At 39.7% G+C, this 20,851-nt stretch overlaps 1 protein-coding gene across 3 annotated transcripts; it reads right to left on the bottom strand.

Annotated features, from left to right (window-relative positions):
- Positions 1-3,980: 3,980 nt before the first annotated feature.
- Positions 3,981-20,707, bottom strand: ighmbp2 (immunoglobulin mu DNA binding protein 2). Of its 3 annotated transcripts, none has more exons than XM_088612066.1 (16): positions 20,557-20,707; positions 19,370-19,459; positions 18,361-18,530; positions 17,619-17,814; positions 17,036-17,133; positions 15,381-15,544; positions 14,064-14,264; positions 12,228-12,375; positions 11,070-11,244; positions 9,874-10,056; positions 9,278-9,396; positions 8,576-8,670; positions 7,650-7,773; positions 6,091-6,954; positions 5,344-5,534; positions 3,981-4,442 (listed from the first exon to the last, which is right to left on the bottom strand). In XM_088612066.1, the coding sequence occupies exons 2-16, from the start codon at positions 19,444-19,446 to the stop codon at positions 4,251-4,253; spliced, it is 2,997 nt and encodes a 998-aa protein (XP_088468192.1). In that variant the 5' UTR covers positions 19,447-19,459; positions 20,557-20,707; the 3' UTR covers positions 3,981-4,250. The 3 variants fall into 3 exon arrangements, with proteins under 3 accessions (XP_088468192.1, XP_088468191.1, XP_088468193.1); XM_088612065.1 differs by having other exon boundaries at positions 19,370-19,503; positions 20,557-20,702; XM_088612067.1 differs by having other exon boundaries at positions 20,601-20,620.
- Positions 20,708-20,851: the final 144 nt, after the last annotated feature.

Here is a 20,851-nt window from a genome sequence, read left to right as displayed (position 1 = left end):
CAGACTGGCGGACAGCCCGCTGGAGTCTCCCGGGGTGCGGACAGGTGGAGCGGAGGACAGGAGCACAGGCAGGGGCAGTGCGGAGTGGGGACTCTCTGAATAGGGGAACCTGGAGACCGGGAGCAGGAAGGGCTCTGCTGGGACGCTGGAATTCGCCTCGGGGGTGGAGAGCTCTCACCACAGCCAGGGGGCTCGGTGCTGACCGTCTCCAGGGCAGAGCGGAGGGGTGGCCGCCAGCTGCGACACGCCCACAAGGCCTAACTCTTTCATACCGCAAGCGTGGGTATCTGCGTCAGAAGAAACACCTGAAGAAGGCTCCACGGCCAAAACGTTGTGTTTTCTTTCTTCTTTTTTTTTCCCAGCATGTAATAAACCTATTACTTGTTCCTTAGCATGCCGCAAAGGTGACAGCATCCGCGTCAGTTTAGGGACTGTCTTTCGAAAAAGTGATAAAAGAAAGAAACTACCTCTCTGGCGTAGCATGCAATTTCAAACGAATCCCTGCTATGCACCGAACAAATCTGCATGAATGATTACCATAGAAATTCGAATAGCTGTTCTATGCAAGCTGATTCTGAAACGTCAACAGAATGTCATCTCAACGGGTGTTAAAGTACATCTTTCCGGCCAATTTTGCAAGATGTGAAAGTTTTATTTTCCACTAGTATAGTGGGTTATTATCTGACACACGCTTGTCTCTGATATGTGAATATCCACTGAAGCCCAGCAGGTGTGGGCCTGGTCAGTACCTGGATGGGAGACCTCCTGGGAAAAACTAAGGTTGCTGCTGGAAGAGGTGTTAGTGAGGCCAGCAGGGGGCGCTCACCCTGCAGTCCATGTGGGTCCTAATGCCCCAGTATAGTGACGGGGACACTATACTGTAAACAGGTGCCGTCCTTCAGATGAGATGTAAAACCGAGGTCCTGACTCTCTGTGGTCATAAAAATCCCAGGGCGTTTCTTGAAAAGACTAGGGGTGTCACCCAGCGTCCTGGCCAAATTTCCCATTGGCCCTTACCAATCATGGCCTCCTAATAATCCCCCTCTATGAATTGGCTTCATCACTCTGCTCTCCTTCCCACTGAGAGCTGATGTGTGGTGAGCGTTCTGGCGCACTATGGCTGCTGTCGCATCATCCAGGTGGATGCTGCACATTGGTGGTGGTGGAGGGGAGTCCCCATTACCTGTAAAGTGCTTTGAGTGGAGTGTCCAGAAAAGTGCTATATAAGTGTAAGCAATTATAATAATTATTATTATTATTATTAATGAGCTGATCATTAGCTTAACTGGGGGATTAACCTGAGGACTGGGGTATGTGCCTACAGTATAGTCTAAGAAAAATGTAAAATGGCCTCTTTAACCCGAAGCAGGCATGTCTCAATCCAAATGGTGCTCTTACTTTAATGGTCTCTTTATGTTTAATGGTCTCTTACTTTATGTTGCAATAGCAAGATAACTGTTTGTTTTTACTAGAGTTACATTGCATATTCCTGTTTTCAAAGTCTTGCATGTTAGAAAAAAAAATCTTTAGAAACAATTAAGCTAATTAAGCTGGATGTTTGATCAGCTTTTTTTTCAAATAACAGCATGTTATTAGAAGCAATACTTAAATTGAAGGAGTACTAGGAGTACTTAGTTTAATTACATCCTTCTGTCAGCTAAAAAGCACTGTATCTCAGCATTATCAGAGTACAAATCTCCATTTAATAAATTAATATTGAACTCTTTATTATGAAGAATAATCACCTTAATGCTTTTTTGAGACACTAATATCAATAGTTAACAGGAAGATTAAAAGACGGTTCTCTGGCAACAATGCAAGACTCATGAAATAAAGCAAATTTATTCAGAATCATGTGTAAAGTGATGATGTCTTCATTTGTCTCTGTATTTTACTGGCAAAAGAAAAATGCTTGAGTCAAGTTTGAATGTGCATTCTGAGAGCCATCATCCACTAGCATCATTTCATAATGGAAATTACCTGTTTTTTTCCTCTCTGAAACCATGTAATGGTTCTGTGTTTCAGTTATTAATTAAATGTTAAATTTGATTAGCTTCTTATTTGCCATTTTTATTTAAATGTTCTAGAGTGTGCAGTGTTTTCTATACAGACTGTTTGAATGCCTAAGTGCCATAAACCAGGAATAAGGAGGTGCTGCAGTGTGCAACAGCAGGGACAAGCACAAGGTACAGTACAGTACCGTCCACAGAAGATAATGTGAGTTCATCAATTTAAATTCCACGCAAAATAAAACTTAAGAATTTTTTCAGTATAAAAAATATAAAGTAATATGATACCATCTAGAGCTTGTAGTGTTAACACTTAAAGGCCTAAACACTTGTTCCTTGCAGCCTACGCATGCTACACATGCTACCTACTTGAACTAGTTAACATCAAGGACCACAAGTTTTGAGTACTAACTGGTCAGTTGTTAGTCCACTAAATGCTACTAAATTTGTATATTGACTCTTCAGGTTTTTGTTTTCATGATGATAATTGTCCCTTAAAATTAGGTGTGTATTAATTGTGTAAAATATTATTATTGGATTATTACTAATTGCATATTTCTGGAAGTGTTTGCAGGTCTCTGGGAGCTGAAGGTAATATTGCAAAGTCAAAAACAAGCTGTGAAAAATGTACAACTCTAAGATACTAGAAGTGCTGAAAAAAGAGTTAATATTATGTGAATATACTGCAAAATGTAGCTCTGCTCAATTTACAGCTAAGTCCCTTTGGAGTACAATAGACAGGGAATGAACATCTGTCGGCCTATTTCTTGTTTTTCATGCAACAAAGGTGAATGTTGATGTACTTTTTTCTTTTGAACACTCTAATAAGGAAGAAATAAACCTTCATAAGATCTAAAATGTCCACAAAGAAAAGATCTGTTTCCTCCTTTCTAGTACCATAGGTCTCCCTGTTGACTCGGCTTTCACTCTGGAGACGGTAAAAGCTGTGATAAACTAGTTCCATTCTGGAGTTATACAATTTAAGTTGAATACTTGTAAAGAAAAAGAAAAAAAGCACACAGATCAAGCTTTGATGAGATTAAAAACAGAAACACAGGGTCTTGAGAAACATTCAAAAAGGACTAATTTCTATAATTGAGTAGACCACTCAGCACAAAGTCTTCACCGTTTAAAAAAAATAGAAAACTTAGAACTAGAAAAAATATCTCTTTGGCCTTCAATGCTGTAAAGCAGAGAGAATATTCTTTGTATCAGAAAGCTTAGGAATTAATGTTAAGAGTTAAACTGAATTATTTTTGCGATTGCTATCTCATGCTCTTTGGAGAAGCAATTACTTTTCTGTGTGAGACAAGCTATTACAACACCAGACTGCATTTTGCTAATTTCCTCCTCCTGTGCTGGCACTTTTACACTAGCCAATTGACGGCATATTCACCCTGGCAACAGCTTTCAGAATTGATCTTTTAGAGACAACTAGATTACGTTTTGGGAATTCAAACAATCAGGTAGAATGTAGGAAAAAGAAAAGAGCTTGTGTCTCTTCAGACAAGATTCAGTGTTGTGCAGACTGAGTGTCATCTCTTGGGGCCTCTTAAATGAAACTGAAATGGTACAGTTCAGGTCCTCTTTAGTGTGAAGGAAATTTGTTTCCAAACACTGCCTCGTTTTTAACATTTTAATGGAGTTAATAACCAAAGTCTGGAACAAAGAAAAGAGCCCAGCTCCTGCTGATCACCTCATTAGTACCCTATAAACACCGTCCTTCAGGTTTTCTTCTGAAGCACATGTCCCTCAACACCCCAGTGGCAGTGTGCACAGTAACCTTTAACTCATGTTCTCATGTACTCAATGGGCATTCCTCAAGCCAAATGGATTAAAGCCAAAACATCACGGTTTTATTTAATATATGTAGTATACCTATTTAATTTTACTTGCGGGACAGAATTCTCTGTATGCCTGAATCTGGACTGATTTAAAAAGGGTACAACATAAACAGAAAGACTAAACAAGTATAGGGTACTGGAATTTAATTTACGTGTAAGGATTTTTTAAAGTGCATCAGAACATTTTAACATACACAACACAGTTTTCAGTTTTGTCTGGAGTAAGATTTCATTTTTAAACAATTTTTGTAGCACTTCTGTTGAAGTCTGTTGATTTTTAATACAGTGGCTTCAAGTCTTTTGACTTATACTGGAAAAAAGAACCATCTACCTGAAGTTGTGAAACTATTACTTTAATTGTATAGACTGAGTGATGTAATCTTAAAGAAGAATCTATTCATTTTTCTTTCTTTTTACTTTTCCGCTCGGTGGCCAGATCTTCTAGTTTCCTGTCTAGTTTCCTCTGCAGGTAGGCTTTCTTGGCTGGGTCGATGGACCTGTCTTTGTGCCCGCTACCCCCATACAGAATGCCCTCACGGCTGATCCTCATACGAGCGTGTGCCTTTGCTTTGTCACCACATCCATGAACCTGCAAAACAAAAGACAACACCCAATTATGTACAAGTGAACGACTGCTGTAAGCTCCCTCCTTCAGTGTAGGGAATTCAGAAATTAAATTATGTTGGTTTGTACAGAAGATGTAGCAGAACATGAGGCACTTTTTAGCAAAGATTGCTATTTACATATACATAAAAATAAATAATTGTACATACAAATGCAATGCTGTGAAGTCTACACACCCTTTACAGATGAACACAGATTTGACAGACTTTACAGATTTTGTGGCCTAACTGCCTGACATTAAATCAGAATTATTTTATGTTTATTTATGCATTGTAACACGCAACCTCAAAGTGAAAAACGAATGCCCAAACGCTCTGAAAAGTAATTACCAATTAAAACTAAAGTAAAGAGCCGACTGCAATTTGTCCATGATTTTATTTTTTAATTTCCAAAGCTTTGCTGTAAACCCTTAGAACTATAACATAAACTGTTATAATGGGGGTTAATGAGCAAAAAAATAGAAGCAGCAAAACCAGCATTATTTAAAGAAAATCACTGGAGCTCGCTAAATCGCTAGTCCGCATGAGTCTAATGACAATTGCTAGATTACAAATGTGTAGATGAAGCCCCAGATACTCAATTTAACAAAAAACGCTTGAAGACACACATACGGTATGCATCCCATCTGAATGAACTGTTTCGATTGGAGAATTCGTTATGAAGACTTGACAGCTGACACCATTTCACAGCACAATACTAAGTATTAGCAATCGCACATTGTCAAAATTCATCACATTCTATGTTATACACTTTTCATAAGAAAATGGAACTGTCCATTATAAGTGGACCATTATTGAATCAGTAATTTTCAGAACATTGTGATTCATTGCAACATATACCACACATTTATAGCAGCAAAATCTTACCTCTGGGATGTGGTGACTCAGACAGTATCGCCTGTTACAGAAAGAACACATCTGCCCCAATGTCAGTACACTGGCCTTACACTTGGAGAATCCACAGACACTGTCTGCTTTCACAACAGCATCTATGAGAGCATCGAAATCGTCACCGGTAGCAACAATGGCTGAGGCCTGGCCCTGAGAGCAGTCCTTTCCTGGAATGGTAAAAGTTGAAGGCAAATGGTAGGTTCAGAATGGCATCAGAGATAAGCATCACTAATTACATTCCCTTCAACAAGAAATTAATGATTGCGTCTTTTCTGCAAACTCCTGTCAGGCACAATTTCATCCTCACTACGTTGGTTATGCTTCGGTTGAACTATCAGTAATTGTCACTCTAGAAGTTGTGCTCTGGCAGTGACACTGTAAACCAGAGACGTGATGCAAAGTGTTCTTTTGACAGCTCACAGGTGCTATTCAGACTGCTTTTACAATTTTATCTGTTACACTCATTTAGAAGGTCGACAGAAGCTAATAACACTCAGCATCTTTTACACCTTTGCGATTACTTTTCTTACAGAAAGGCATACATTCTATTTGGAGGTATGCAGAAATGCAGAAAAAATACTACACTATCGTATAGCTCCAATAGCTGTTTTATGGTGGGTAATCAGTAATGAAACATTTCTTGTTGTACTCAGATATTCTCAAATACTAACAAATCCATAGTAAACTGTTTCACATCTGCTAGCAAAGCCATGCTTCACCCACCTTTGGTGGACTGTTTGGGCTTCTTTGAAGACGGAGTTTGTGCAGCTTTCTGACCTTTGTTCTGCCGAATCTTCTCTTCCCTTTTAGCCTGCTCTCGCTGCATTCGTTCCAAGTGCAATGCCTTCAGATCTACCCGTGCCACGTCTACGTCCTTCTGCAAACCCTGCTCGCTCGATGGCTTGACAAGGGTCTCGGAGGATAGGAAACGGCACTCCTTTGCCCCAGCAGCCTCTGCGTGTGTGTGCTGAGTCCCTGCTCTGGTGACAGTGATGTGTCTTTCCTTCCCTTCTCCTGTGCTCTCATGCTTTAAGCCCAGCTCCTCAGAGATCTGGTGTACCAGCAGGCGGTCATGTGAGGTTAAGGATGGTGGAAAATCTAGTGAAGCCTTTTCTGTGTCCCTCAAAAACTCTAGTATTTTCTCTCTTAGATTCTCATAGCTCTTTCTCTTTTGCTCTTCTTCCACAGGTGTGGACGAGTCACCATCCTGTTTAGCACGATGATTTGGTTTTCCAGTACTCACACTGTTCATCGCTGTTTGCTTTTGGCCATGGACCTTTCTGTTTTCTATTTCCTTTCTCTTTCCCGTATGTTTCTTAGTAGTCTGAGTCTTAGAAGACTCTTTGGTCTGTATTTCTCCTCGTTGTGCACCTTGAGAGAGCTCATGGGAGTAATTCTGAGGAACTACGTCCTCGAGATACTCAAAAGCTGTCCGTACCTCCCCATGCTCGCCTATGTAGTCCACAAGAGCCTTCAGGAAAGCATGATGGCAAACAGTTTGTGAGTCACACACCACTACCAGCTGGCGTCTAGCACGGGTTACGGCTACATTGACCCTTCTGTCCTCGGACAAAAACCCAACATCCCCTGCAAAGGCAAAACACAGTTCCGTTAGCATGCTAGAAGTATTTCATCTGTTAAGAAAGAAGAAAACACCAGGGTGCAGACTAGTTTTGTACATTAAGGATCAGTTGCATTGAAAACATTTGAGGCTAAGTGATTATAGTATCAAACCAGTGACTGAGTTTCTAAGGACTCCTCTTCACTTTTTTATTAAATATCCCTGTAAATCCAATTCCTTTACAATCTGACATCCAATAAAGATGATAAAGTTCAATGCGTAGGTGCCTTAGCTCAAGGGAAATAAGTACAGTTAGTTAAATAATGTGAAACACTGTGTCTCTCTACTGAAAACATACATGAGTTCTCCTGTCTAGACTTTCCAATGGCAATATCATAGAAAGTATGCATACTGATTTGGTGTGCAGTTACCCTATAGGATTATACAGGAGAGCACTGTATGTAAAATGATATAAACACGTTACATCAAATGATATTGACACAAACATTACGACCACGAAATTACAGCATTTCAAGAAGAACAATAAACACATTTCTTAATCTCTTCAATAGTGGCAAGTACAGTACAAAATCGCAACAGGAGACTCTGGTCTGCAGCGGGAAGACACAGTTCCACCGACGGCACTGTTCAAGAAGAAAGATGTAGGGAGTTTCTCACTTTAATCACTCAACAGGAAAAAGCACCACAGCTGGGGCCTCACCCTTTCTGTTTGACCTGACTAACGAAAGCACCACCGCCTCCTTTTCCCTGCCTTGGAAGCCGTCCACGGATTTGATTTCCAGGTCTGGAAGCTTCTGAGAAAGCCGTTGTCTGAGCATGTCCACCTGCCAGGGAACACGAACACTGTAGAACAATCACGGAGCACAACAGTACAAATACCGCTTAAACCGCCAGTTTCAAATACATCTGAAACAGAAATGATTAGCAAAAACGGTGGAGAATTTATAAGACATTATTCTCTCTGTCCTGATGTGTGTAAAGGAGCAGTAAACAAGAACATTGTGTTAGAGTAATACCTTAGAGCAATAGTAAAGATGCGAAAACTCAGGAAAGAATCACAGTTGCCAGAAATATGCCTCTGGTGCCTTAAAGCAACCAAAAGCAGACCTGGCTTACGTGTCAGCTCAGATATCCTTTATGTGGAGAATAAAAACTAAACGTTTTGAACTGCCACCACTCCTCCACAGCTGCTGCTGACAGTGTTTTCCCCATCTTTAAACAGCCAGGTGCCAAAAAGTACAGGAGTCAGGGCCATGTGCTAATGGCTGGATACAGACAGAGACACTGCAGCGGTTCTTCTCCTCTTTCTTGGTAGTGGATTATCCAGGACACGTCTGCACATATACTGTATGTGATTACTGTAACATACTGTACATATATAAAGCTTACATTGCCATTGCATTAGAAACTCAATTTATGTGATGATATATGACTGAAAGGTCCTCTACTAGCTGTGACTGCTAAATGTTACGTAAGTTGATGCACAAAACTGAATGTCTTTTACACTGAAAACTCAAACAACCATATCAAGATTAAAAAAATTCAATTATCACAATGCGATTGCTAACTATTTGATAATTAAATACCAGCTACCGAAATAGAATAGCACTGGAATAGTGCCCTCACCTGCAGATTATAGGGGGTAATGATGCCTATGTCTTTTGCTTTGACACCAGCCTCAGTCAGAGTTTGTATATGAAGTGCCACAATATCAGCTTCCCCTGTAGAACAGAAAAGGTTTAACCTGAATCTAATAGGACATTCTTTTGAAACAGCATCATAAATGAAAGAGGCAAAAGTGAAAACAAGCCTTTTCAGGACTAAAAATGGGGGGGGGGGGCAACTCTTTCAATGAAATCAATGTGGAGCAGAATACAGAGGCATGATGTTAGAGGTGATCCCCCTAGATGGGAAACTAGAAGCAACATTCCACAGGCTCCCAGAGAAGCACAGTCGGCTGAAGGGACCAATACAGGACTGCTTATGATGTGCAGAAATATCAACACACAACACCGACTATATCAACTTCAAACAGGACAATTAAATCCCACAATTTGGTTTTCATAACTGATGGCTTTGCCTTTCCAGATAAAGTACTGACTGACATTTGGAAAGATTACATGTTGGAAGAAAACAAATGTGAAGCAGCTGTAATACTGCATTGTCATGATTCCAGGACATATTTTCAATTTTTTTGTTACCAGAGAAAGGACAGGCTGCAATTCTGGTCTGGTGAGGGGGTGTAGCCAGGTTTTAATTCTGGAAGCCCTAACGCCTGCACTATTTACAATAAAGTAAAAGTTAAAAAGCTCTGAGCCTGAACTTCACCTTGATTGCCTTTAGATTGTTCATCTTCATCCTCCACCTCGAAAAGCCCACAGCCAGCAGTGTCAATCAGCAGGAGAGGACAGCTGGTCTCTTCAGTGGGTTGCACCCCTGGCAGATCCCTGGCCAAGCCAAGGAATACAAAATACAGAAAAAAAAAACAGTTTGCATTTCACTCATTTTCATTTCTGGAAAGTGGTTCAAAAAGGATGTTTCTTCCTTTGTGTTATATATGGGTTTATGTGGAGCCTACAAAGTGAAAGCAACTTACATGTGTACCAAATTCCAAAAAGATTCAAACAGACCGTCTTAGTTTGCATTACTACAACATACATAAATACAAGGCAAATAAACAATGTTTTATTCTTATATTGCGGGACATGAAAAAATTAAATGATAGAGTTTGATTTGTCATGTCAGGGGTCAGAGGTAAAAATCAGTTTTAGTAAAACTTCAAGCTTCCTGATGGTTACTTTACTCAAAGGTATGTTAGAATACACAGTACATTCTATTAACATACCAATCTGTTACGGATACAAACGAATGATAAATAAAAGCAGAACATAGAAGTAAATTAGCATGTCAAAGAATAACCGTACCTCAGAAGGTGATTTTCCACGGAGGAGTGAGCAGTCAGTCTTCCACCATACATTTCCTGGGAGGCCCACTGCATTATTGCACTGTTCATGCGGTACTGCACTGTCAGCATCCTCACTACCGGGTCTCCATACTTCTGAATCAGCCTCTCCATCAGACTCCGAGAGAGGCCTCTGGGGCCAGCTCTGTGAAGGCGAACATTAAAAATGAGGATATAAACACAGTCTTAGTCGAGCTTGAGAGGGATTTTACAGAAGCTTCAAGCAAAACCAAGAATACGGATCTGCTGTTTTCAATGTATCAGGTATTAATAATCTGTTCTGCTCTAATTAGATTTATCGATCACTCCAGATGAAAATGACAACACTCTCAAGGACAACGTTCTGGGCTATTCCTGACTTAACTGAACTAATTAACTTCCTAAACTGATCAAATGTCATATACTGTATCATCCAAGCCTTCACACAGTGAAGAGTGACCAGCTCAGCAGTGGCTTCTCAGAACCAGGACTGGCCACCCCTGGCCTAGAGACTTCAGGTAATTCCTCCTCCTAAACTCTCAGTAACAAAGCTGGTCTAAACAATTTTCTACATAATTATACTCAGGACCTAAATTTTCTTGCAGGGTTACAGATGTGCTGCACAATTTTAGATATTCCCGCAAATCCAGCATTTATAATGGAAAGATTTCCTGCACACATTTAGAGGCAAAACATTTCCCAAGTAGACTTAGCCTAAATGCATGATTCAAACTGTGACGTTACACTATTTGTGTGGTTGCATTGCATGTCTTGCATTTGTTAAAAGCAGACAAATACCTCTATAAAAGGAGATATGTTTGATTCCGTCAACATTTGTTCAAAGCTGGCTGAAAAGAAAGTCTGCTTCTGAAGAAGGCGAGACCCCACAGAAAAATGCACCGACTCTTCAAACATAACATGTATAATAATGTACTTGCTCTTATTAATATGATTAATGGACAATTCTTAATTAATTCTATAACAGAATATTTAACAGGGTCACCCAAATAAACAAAAAAACGAGAGGAGCACATTACTGAATAGACAGCATGGTCTGACAGCAGGAGTCCAGAGCATAATTCGAAAAATTGATCAGCTCTACCTACTTTGTCTGTATACAACTGAAGTTTACCGACACACCACTCTCCAGTAAAAAATGAAAAGAAAAAGGGAGCTTACGTCTGGGATTTAATGGTGGGAGGAAGCTGTTTGTAGTCTCCAGCCAGGATGCACCGGGGCACCTTCAGCAGGGGGATCCAACAGCTGCTCTCCAGGGCTTGGGCACACTCATCGATCACAGCCAGGTCAAAATGATCTCCTGCAAGAAACTTCAGGGGACCATCGTCACTGGCACCTGCAAAACAGTGCAATGCTCAAAACAGCCCATCGTTGAAATCACCTTCTCTTCTGTTGGCAGAAGTGTAATCCAGGTGGTTTATAACTGGACATGTACGTATCACCAGGACTTAACTGCAGATTGTTAATAACCGCATAATTGCAGGAAGATCTGTCTTCTCATCTGTCTTAAAAAAACATTTAACAAATAAATGAATAAATACGTTTTCAAATTAATTTCAGTATTTACTACAGAAATAATCTAACGATTTTAACAGATTGTTTAAAACATCCGCCCTTCAGTTATCACAATTGTAATCCAGGTGATTAATAAAACTGGAGGTGTGTGTATCACCTCCATGCAAGAATCTGTCAGACTTAAAGGGACTTTCAAAATCTTTTGACCAACCACTAGTGATCAGTTGTTAAAGTGACTAATAGCTCAAATGATTAATCTGAAGATCAGGATTTAACTGCAGATTTCTACAGGAAGATCTGTTATGTCTTCCCATCGGTCTTAAATAACCACACAGAAGCATCTCATGCTATGAGTGCAGCAGAACCAAATAAGCACCTACCAAAAAAACTGAGACAACTTCTACTATTAAAGAGACAGGTTACAGAAACACAGAAAAAGAGCACATGTGCTACAGCTGTAGCATAAGGAGAAATATAACACAAAACACTCTCAGCTCTTTAAAATATAAACTGGCAGGCAGCCATTAGAATAAAAAATAGGAGCTCAGCTGAGTCAGATGAAGAAACCTATTTTAATTTCTAGTAAGATATTATCTTCAAGCATGGTCAGAATACTCTCATATTTATGCAACATTTACGATTAATTCAGCTGAAAAACTTCAAAATAACAGTCTAGACCTTTCGAGTCCAGCCTGATGTTAATCAACACAACCCAGCCCTTCCCTTTAGAAATGTACCTTTAGCCTTAATGTAGGCACCAATAGTTTCTATACAAATGCAGCAGAAGGCCAATGTTTCACTCACCAGTGTTAGTGGCCAGAACTACGTCAGCACCCTTGAGGATCTGTGTGATTGCCGTCTCTTCCCTCTGTTTCAGCTCTCTGCGCAGCTCTTTCATCTCTCCTCTCAAATGGCTCTGACTGCTCTTCTCGTGCGTTTTCTTCATTTTCGCCTTACACACAAAACACAGATTTTCAACTCCAAACTTCAGTTTGCTAACATTTTATTGCATTGTTAATAATATTGCTTATCCCCCCCCAAAAAAAATACTTTAGCCATTAAGGCTATACTGATAAAAAAGACATTTTAATGTAAAATCTTTTCAAATAAAATTTTTTGCACTACTACTAAAAACCTTTTAAAGAAATGTTTTTACCTCATTATGCAGTAGCTTGCAAATGTATTTATAGTCTAAAGGAACATCACTATAAAAGCCGATTTAATAGTTAAGTTAATAGTTTAAAGACAAGAACCAAATCCTCTGGAATTCTGCTACACCCTGTCCAGACTATTCTACAGAATCCTCCTTGGCTCCTTAGGCATTGGAATCTACCCTATGGCAAAGATTGCCTATACAGAAAGGATGGAGAACATAAAAAGAGAAAAGGCAAATAGTACAAAAGCAGCGAAGAAAACTCAAAAAAAGACTTAGATATCATTGAAGACTGGGCAGAAAGACATTAATACACACGAGCGCAATACAATACAACCAGATAACAAAGGGTACTTGAAAAATATCATGAGGCACTAAGTGACTTGTGAAAGGGATGTAGAGGCTTGTTCATTCTTCACACAATGGGAAAATGCTAAGGTACTGTGCCAAGGAGGCATGCAATTCCACCCAAGCCACAAGAGGGCGGCCATGTCCTCTCAACTCCAACCCTGACATTTCTGTTTAAAAAACTTCCACGCGCAAATTAGAGGCTCCTGTGGAAATTCTAATCATACACAGCTATTCTTCATTTCTGGGAATTTAAAAGAACAGCTTCAGGAGAGAACGTGAGTTACAGAGCTCTATTTAAAAACGTAAGCCTAGTATATAGAAAACATCTGACCTAACAACCGAAAGGGAGAAGGAGAATTTTCTCTTTCGTTATAACAGCGTTGTGGAAAAAAGTCTGATCTTTAAACCAGTTAAAGACCTCTCACTGGAAGAAAATGACAAGATCCACAAGTCAGGAAAAGCCAGCTTGTTCTCAGAGGTACTTTAAACCAAATGAAATCTTCCCGGGTTATGCAAGATTCGACTTGATCGAATTTGACGTTGAGTAAAAACCTCCCGTGGGTCCCTTGATAAAATCTGAGTTGAGTGCAGTTTAAGTCCCGTGTGTAAAGAGCGAGTTGTGCATCAAGTTCCAGTGCGAAGTAAACGTCATGCAGTCTCCACCAGGGCTGTTTGACCCTTCAGCCTTGCTTTGCTCTGCTTTGAAAACTGTGTGGCACATATCGCAATAGTGTCAGAGAAGCACCAGTGTTTTTATTCTTTTTATTTTTTACTGTGTATTTTCAGTACTGTCCAGGGTAATGAAATCGACATAATTTAGATTTTTTAAAGGTAATTTTACTCACACCACTGTATATTTTTTAAGGTTATGCTATATTTATTTGGTGTTTAATTCTTCTAGGCCAGTTCCCTGGGAACTAGCTAAATGAGACATTCAAATCAATAAGCTACGAGCAGCCAAATGAGCATACTGAGCTGAATGGCTTCTTCTTATTTGTAACTGTTCCTTACCATTAGTCTTGATGCGGTGGGCCACCTGTCGCAGCTCAGAAAAATAAACCTTTCAATATTAAAAAACACTGCTGATGGCACTGTAAGGGCAGCCCTGTTGAACAGATTCTGTTCCCCATGCTTACATAAGTCTGGTCGATATCTTTCCTGATGTCTGCAATTATATTGGTGTTGTCACTGTGCGCCAGCATAGCATCTAGAGAATGCTTCTGGATCGACTCCAGGAGCCGAGCAGGGTGTCCGAGACGCAGAACTTTTACTTTATACCCCACCAGGCGTTCAACCAGGTTGTCCACAGCAACGTTAGAAGGGGCACAGCAAAGAATCTGGCAAAGAAATTAAAAAATGGTATTATCAATAAGTAATGAGAAAAGATATGCTCGGTATGACAAAAAGCAAAATAACATGAATAAATATAAACATACAACAGTATTAAGCACAAAAACAATCAGGAAATTAGAAATTTCCTACACTGCCATCAATTGATATTGTGAAAATGAAAAGAAATTCACATGGTGCAATTCCAACGTCCTCCATGTGAGGTCCTCATTTCGATTTCTGCAGTCACTGGCTATATTTAGATAAATAGATAAGACTGTATTGATCCCAAAGGGAAATCGAGGTAGGTATGCAGGTATATGCAGGTCTAACAACTCTGAACCCTGACGTCGTGTGCACAAGCCATGTACATAGTGCATATTACAAGAAATAGTGTATGCTTAAAAACAGTGTGACAGTCGGCCATAAATATATATCCTATCGTCGTGTGGTAAAGTCATGTTGTATTGATCAAAATTACCTGCACCTTGAGTTCACTTATTCAAATATTCCATTTCAAATTTTACTTCAGAGCCATCCCTCAATTTCCAAACAAATGATTTACACATTTTCACAATAATGAACTGTGTAAACATACACCCTTTTTTGAACAATGAACCTTTTTCACTGTAATGGACAAGATCCCTCTGCTGGTGAGCTTCTTACTGTGAGCTTACTGAATACATTTTAGTAGAGTAGATCCAAGCATACTACATAAGGTAGGAAGTCCATAAGGTATATATGAAATACAAACTTGTTTTTACTGTAACGAGCTGAACTGAACAAACAATTTCATCCAACGCAGAGGAATATGCTTCATATTTCACATATGGAAAGCAGTCTATTAGGTTTAACAGGCTTTAATGATCAGTAATGAACTGTAATTAGTAAATAGCTCATCCTTGGCCTAAAATGGATATACTGTATCAACACGATAATTATCCAAAGCATACATCATCTGTTTTAAGCCAGATATATCAGCAAATATTGTAAGATGTTTTTTGTTAGTATTTCAGTAGGAGTAAGAACAGGTAGAGGTAGGAAGGGCTGGAAGATGGTCTTTTATCACACACTTCTGAAGAACCAAGTAGAGATTGAGAAGATATGAGAAGGCAGGTAGTCACCTTTAAGCCTTGTTTAACAGCTTGCAGGATCACCTCGACTACTGTGGTCGTTTTCCCAGTTCCTGGGGGCCCATGGATTACCGCCATCTCCCTCTGAGACAAGGCAAAGGACACGGCTTCTTTCTGTGACTCATCCAGGGCCTTGTTGTAGAACTCTAGATTTCCTTTGGAGAAACAATCACTATATAAAACCCAGCTGTGCTAAAATAACTGAATAACGCTTCGACCCTGACAGGAAACACAGCTGCTCAAAAATGCTCCTACAAGGCAAAATAACTCGATCTTTGTTCTTCTGAGGGAAGAAGAAACACTGAAGACGCTTGCTCCTCAGAGGAGCAAAAGCAGAAAAGGCAGCCTGCATTTTCAAGAGAAGGAGGGCTCTGTCTCTGAAGTCTGTTGAGTTTGCAAGAACACGAAATGACACCTCAAAAGGCTGGGAGTCTTAGACAAAATCACGGACTGAGCTGACACGTGGTTATACTATGAAAAGCGAAGTATTGGAACAGTGAAGCGAAATGTGGTGTTTTTCCTGTCTACGTATTAACACAATAATATTCACAAACCACATACTTTTCTGGCTTACGCTACTTTAAAAAACAACTCGAGCGCAGGAGTTTTCTTACGTTGAAATTCCTCAATTCGTCACTGGTGTAACTGTGATAAGATGTAAAGTGTCTCATGACCTCTTATATTTTGGGGTTGCAGAAGAATAGCCAGTGTTTAAATTTAAATTGGGTCATAATGTTGGGAAGCCTTACTCTAGATGCAGTGGACAGATCCCAGAAAATGAGAGCACTTAATGAACAACAGGGGTTCAAACACAACTGAATAGTGCTAGACGTCGCCCCAGGAGTCTGGCTGCACCTGCTCCAAGCCTTTGCTTAAGGGGGAGGCAAAAGATGTCATGGAGGGTGAGTCCTGGTGGGAGCCAGATGCCAAGAACTGCCTTGTAAACCCAACCCTTGAGGAAGCCCCATACTGCCTGGCCAGCCCTGTGTCTGTGTCCCAGACAGCTGGTGCAGGATTACAATAACCTGTGCTTGCTGTTGACTGGATTTTCTGTTAAGTGATCACAGTTACATAAGCAAATGTAATTTACCAAATTAATCAGATAAGCAAGAGTTGAAAATATTTATATTTATAACATTAATGCATAAATATAATTACATAAATTATATTTAGATTGATTTACATGAAATTAGATAAATATATAACTATAATATTATAAAAACATAATATCTATAAGAATGTATCCATATTATTATTATACAGTGTACATAGAATTGTTAGGATGCATTAGAAACAGAAATTCTGCTTCTGTGTTGCTGAATAGTAACATGACGTAAATCCCTCAATCCCCTGGAGGCACTATGCACCCAGTTCTGACTTTATAACACTACAATCCAGGCCACTGAGACCCTCTGGCAAGCAGTGGAGACTCTAGGTAAGTCTCCTTCTGTATTTCTATAGCTTGTCAATATAAACAAACCCCCTCTCACATACAGTTGAGAAATCTCTCGTGTTAGAATATAATATTTCATAGCACACTAGTTTGGAGAAAAGTAATGCTTATGGACTCATGCTCAGAGTAAAATCAGCCACAGTATAATCATCAACATAACCAACACACTGCACAGAGCACAGAAGCTACTTACTCAGCTGAAGTGGAGGACTGGGCTCTGAATAGCCAAACAGGACCCCTATCAGAGTGGAAGCTGGACCAGAACTGTACTGTTTCAGGGCATTCAAAGCACTAAAAAAAAGGGAGAAGAGCTTAACTGAAAATTAATTGGCAAAAGGTCCTGCACTATTCAAATTACTCTTTGCAACTTTTTGTATCAAATCATAAGAATTTTATAACCATGTATTTTATCAATACAGAACTGCACAGTCTGCGAGGTGCTAAAAGGCAACTGGCTCAAAGGCGTTCAGGACAGAGTAGTCCGTCTACACTTGCTCATTCTTCCCTTTGTGTGTCACGGGGTTTGCAAGTGCTGAGAAACATGCCGTCAGCTACTCCAAATTTTAAATTTAAAAAAAGATTACTCAAATACTTTTAGAAATTAAACCCAACTAAAAATTAAAGCTATAGCATTTGCTTGCAATGGGAATACTTCATTTTTTAGAATGCTTGCTTTTGGCCAATGCAAACAGAATTTTGTATATAACCGTATATTATAGTTCTTCAATGTGTGTAACAAATACCAATATAATAAATGAGGTTTATACAGTACATACTTCTTCAGTCGTTTATAGGTGACATCATTGGCCAGCTTCAACATATTGTAAGGACCCTCTGCCTCCAGGTTCTGGCTGTCCTGAGATTCATCGAAAGCCACAGAGATGGAAACCTGGGTCACACGCGTCACAACACCAGTGACCAGCTGAGATGATGGATTCACACCCGCTGAATCATACAGACCTACTATGTCACCTGGAAAAAGTTTAAAAAAAAGTTAAAAACAAAACATCAGGAAGGCTGTCTGCTATTGTGAGGCGGTATTTTACTAACACAGTAGACATCTGAGTTAGGAAGTAAAATAAATCTGTGAATTATCCAACATACACGCTCCGCAGGTGAACAAGGGGTTTTGTTTTTCACCATAGTTTCCTTGCACAACCACAAACGTATGCCGCCACAGGTCTGGACGTGCTCGCAATAGAATAATTTATCCCCGGGTCACTACAGTAATGCCTCTTGGATTTAATAATCATAACTGAAGTTCTCATCTCAAAGAACTAAGGCTCTTCGACCCACACCGCTACAGGCTTCACCGTGTGTAGGCACATTTTATCATCCTGCAGAATAACCCCCCTTGCATACTTGACCTCTCATCATCAGACTTTCAAGAAGACCAAGATCTTCATATGCTGCATAAAGACATGCATTTTATATACCTTTATTTTAAATACAAATTGAATCCCAGTACAGTTACAGATACACAATGTGCAACACTCCATCCCAAACAATGTTTCTTACCAGGCCCAAAAGTGTTGCTTGGCAGCGTACCAGTGCCAACATATTTCCCGGGTTCAAACGTGACAAGGCGTCGTCCATACAGGCCTGTTTTCTGACGACCTATTTGAAGTTTCAGTAGACAGACTCCCTTGCGTTGAAGCTCCTTCAAAGAAATGCTCTCCTGCCAAGCCCTTGACAACAATAAGAAACATTTTTTAATTAAAAAAGTAACAAACTTGAAGAAAAAGTCAGAGCTTTAGAGGTTCTAGGGTTTTGTGTTTTGTTTTCCCCGACTGTAATTAAAATAACACTTATTCATTTTATGGCTGTGTATGTGTGCATGTTCCCGAGATCCACCTACTGATGCTACCATGACATAATTGCAGTCTCTGGGACAGCGAACTCAAGTGGCAAATGGTAACAGTGCAAGGGAGATTTACAGGAAAAAAAGAGGATCTAATTCGACAGCCCACTTTGACCCAGCAGGTAGTGAAATAACGACACTAAGAGAAAAAAATAGTCGAAGCAATGATGTTTTACAACAGAATTTAAAGCAAATGATTGAAGGTGTACTGACATCAGGTAGTAGTGATGCTTCGTCACCAATATCCCTACCAATCTAGAGAGTGAGTGGCAGAGGAAACAAACACATCCTTCAAGAACAAAGATCCCCAGGACTGACAGATGGGAGCGAGCTATCATGCTCTGAACTGGTGCTGCTAGAGGGGGAGGTCAGAGACATCCACGGGCAACTGGATGGTGTTGTGTGTAGAGCAGAGATCACTCTCACAACTAGACTGCCTGTGGAGAGAGGGACCTCACTTGGTGGAGCAGAAGTGAGTAAGGGAATGTTTTGGGGGATTCATCTTTCTTTTTTCTTTTATTGGTGGGGGGGGGTTGTTACCTTGATTATTTCTTAAAATGAGACAGCTCATTTGCTCACTTGTATTAAATTATTTTTGATAAAACTAGTTTGAGCCTCCAGCTTCCACTGGAGGGCCGGCTACTTCACACAGTGTCGGTAAATTACCTTGTTTCCTCAATCTCCACTGCTCTCTCCTCCTGCAGAAGCTCTAGTGTTCTGGTCACAAAGGTCTCCACAGCCATAGTCACAGCCAACCTGAGCCAAACACATGTGAGCGTTCGTGATGATCATGCGACATGCTGGAACAGGGAAGCAACAAATGGATCATGTCTGAACAAAAGCACGTGTTTAGGTCCGAATTCAATCAAAACATCAGCCCACCACCAATCAAATTCCCAAACCCACTGCAGCACGGCAGGTTTCCCATGGACGAAGGGAACAGTAATCGTTTTTAGTACTTAACTGCATTATTCGTACAGTATACCTCTGGACTCTGTATAAGGCTACCTTTGAAAATGCGTTTAAGTCACACATGCTCACATAAAAACCAGATATACCTAAATCTACTTTCACCTGTGATGGACTACTAGAGGATAGCCAGACAGTAGATACACAGCCTAGCAGCTTCAAAATAATGTTTGTTTTTCATCCACCAACAGTATGGTAACAAATAGGATGAGTAAATAACAAAATAAAGATTGAGAACACATCATCTATTAAATTATTATTTAGTAAATTCTGGTATGTATAATTACAAAAGAGACATTAGTAAGGGCAGTTAGGTCCACACAACTATGTAAAGCCATAGGAACAGAAGACACAATAAAATATAGAGCAAATATAATTCCTCACAAAGCCAAAAAATAAACATGTTGATTTAGTGTTTACGTGCAATTAAAAAAAAAGGAAAAGCAAAACTCTGGAAAGCGACAAAGAAAACTACATTTTCTATCGCCATCGTAAAAACATTATTATACTGTAGCTGCAAGCAAGAAAGATGAACTGTATCAGTGCCACTTCGCTTTGTTATAAGGAATATACGATATGATTTTTTATTAGGCTATAGAAAATGACCCGACGATCAAAAAGTAAAACAGATTAAATCAAACCAAGAGAATTAATGTTATAAAGTATAACACAGTAGGTCATCTAAAAGAACTACGGACGTCAACCCTGGTAAATGTTCAAGTATAAATTCCACAGTCCTCTGCTTTCACTGCGCTGCTCTGTTACCAGTCTTTTTGTATGGCATTACAGTAAACAACACACTAGATAAAATACACTCCATGCCCAACGTTAATAAAAAAAATCATTAAGAACACACAGCGATCTCACAATGAAGGCTTACTAACCTGCACTATATGTATAACTGTGTAACTATAACTCATACACACACACCCTCTGCTTCAGACGTGATCATTATCATTACGTGCCTGCATTCAGAGCAGGAAAAACCGTGAACGCTGGTACTACCAACAATTTGGGACACATAGAAACGCTGACTGTATCGACTGAGTTCCCACTGGGGTTATTTTAGATGAGTAAAACTACAAATGATTCCCGAGTGATACATTGTATAAAAAATGCGACATTAATATGACAGGGTATAAAAATATGGCTGATGTCTTTCATTTATAAGACCTTTTT

The sequence above is a fragment of the Lepisosteus platostomus genome, chromosome 18 (assembly GCF_059453375.1).
Source record: "Lepisosteus platostomus isolate fLepPlt1 chromosome 18, fLepPlt1.hap1, whole genome shotgun sequence".
In the NCBI taxonomy this organism is placed as follows: domain Eukaryota; kingdom Metazoa; phylum Chordata; class Actinopteri; order Semionotiformes; family Lepisosteidae; genus Lepisosteus; species Lepisosteus platostomus.
Note: the sequence above shows the minus strand (reverse complement) of the source record. Positions and strands in the feature narration are given on the sequence as shown.

Bases quoted from the DNA above. Each gene is read 5' to 3' on its own strand.
- ighmbp2 (XM_088612066.1), bottom strand. From the start codon at position 19,446: ATGGCTGTGGAGACCTTTGTGACCAGAACACTAGAGCTTCTGCAGGAG. The intron at 12,376-14,063 runs GTAAGCATGGGG...TTTGTGTGTAAG, and splicing joins AAGATATCGACCAGACTTAT to GCGAAAATGAAGAAAACGCA. The intron at 10,057-11,069 runs GTAAGCTCCCTT...TCGCCTTCACAG, and splicing joins CCCACCATTAAATCCCAGAC to AGCTGGCCCCAGAGGCCTCT.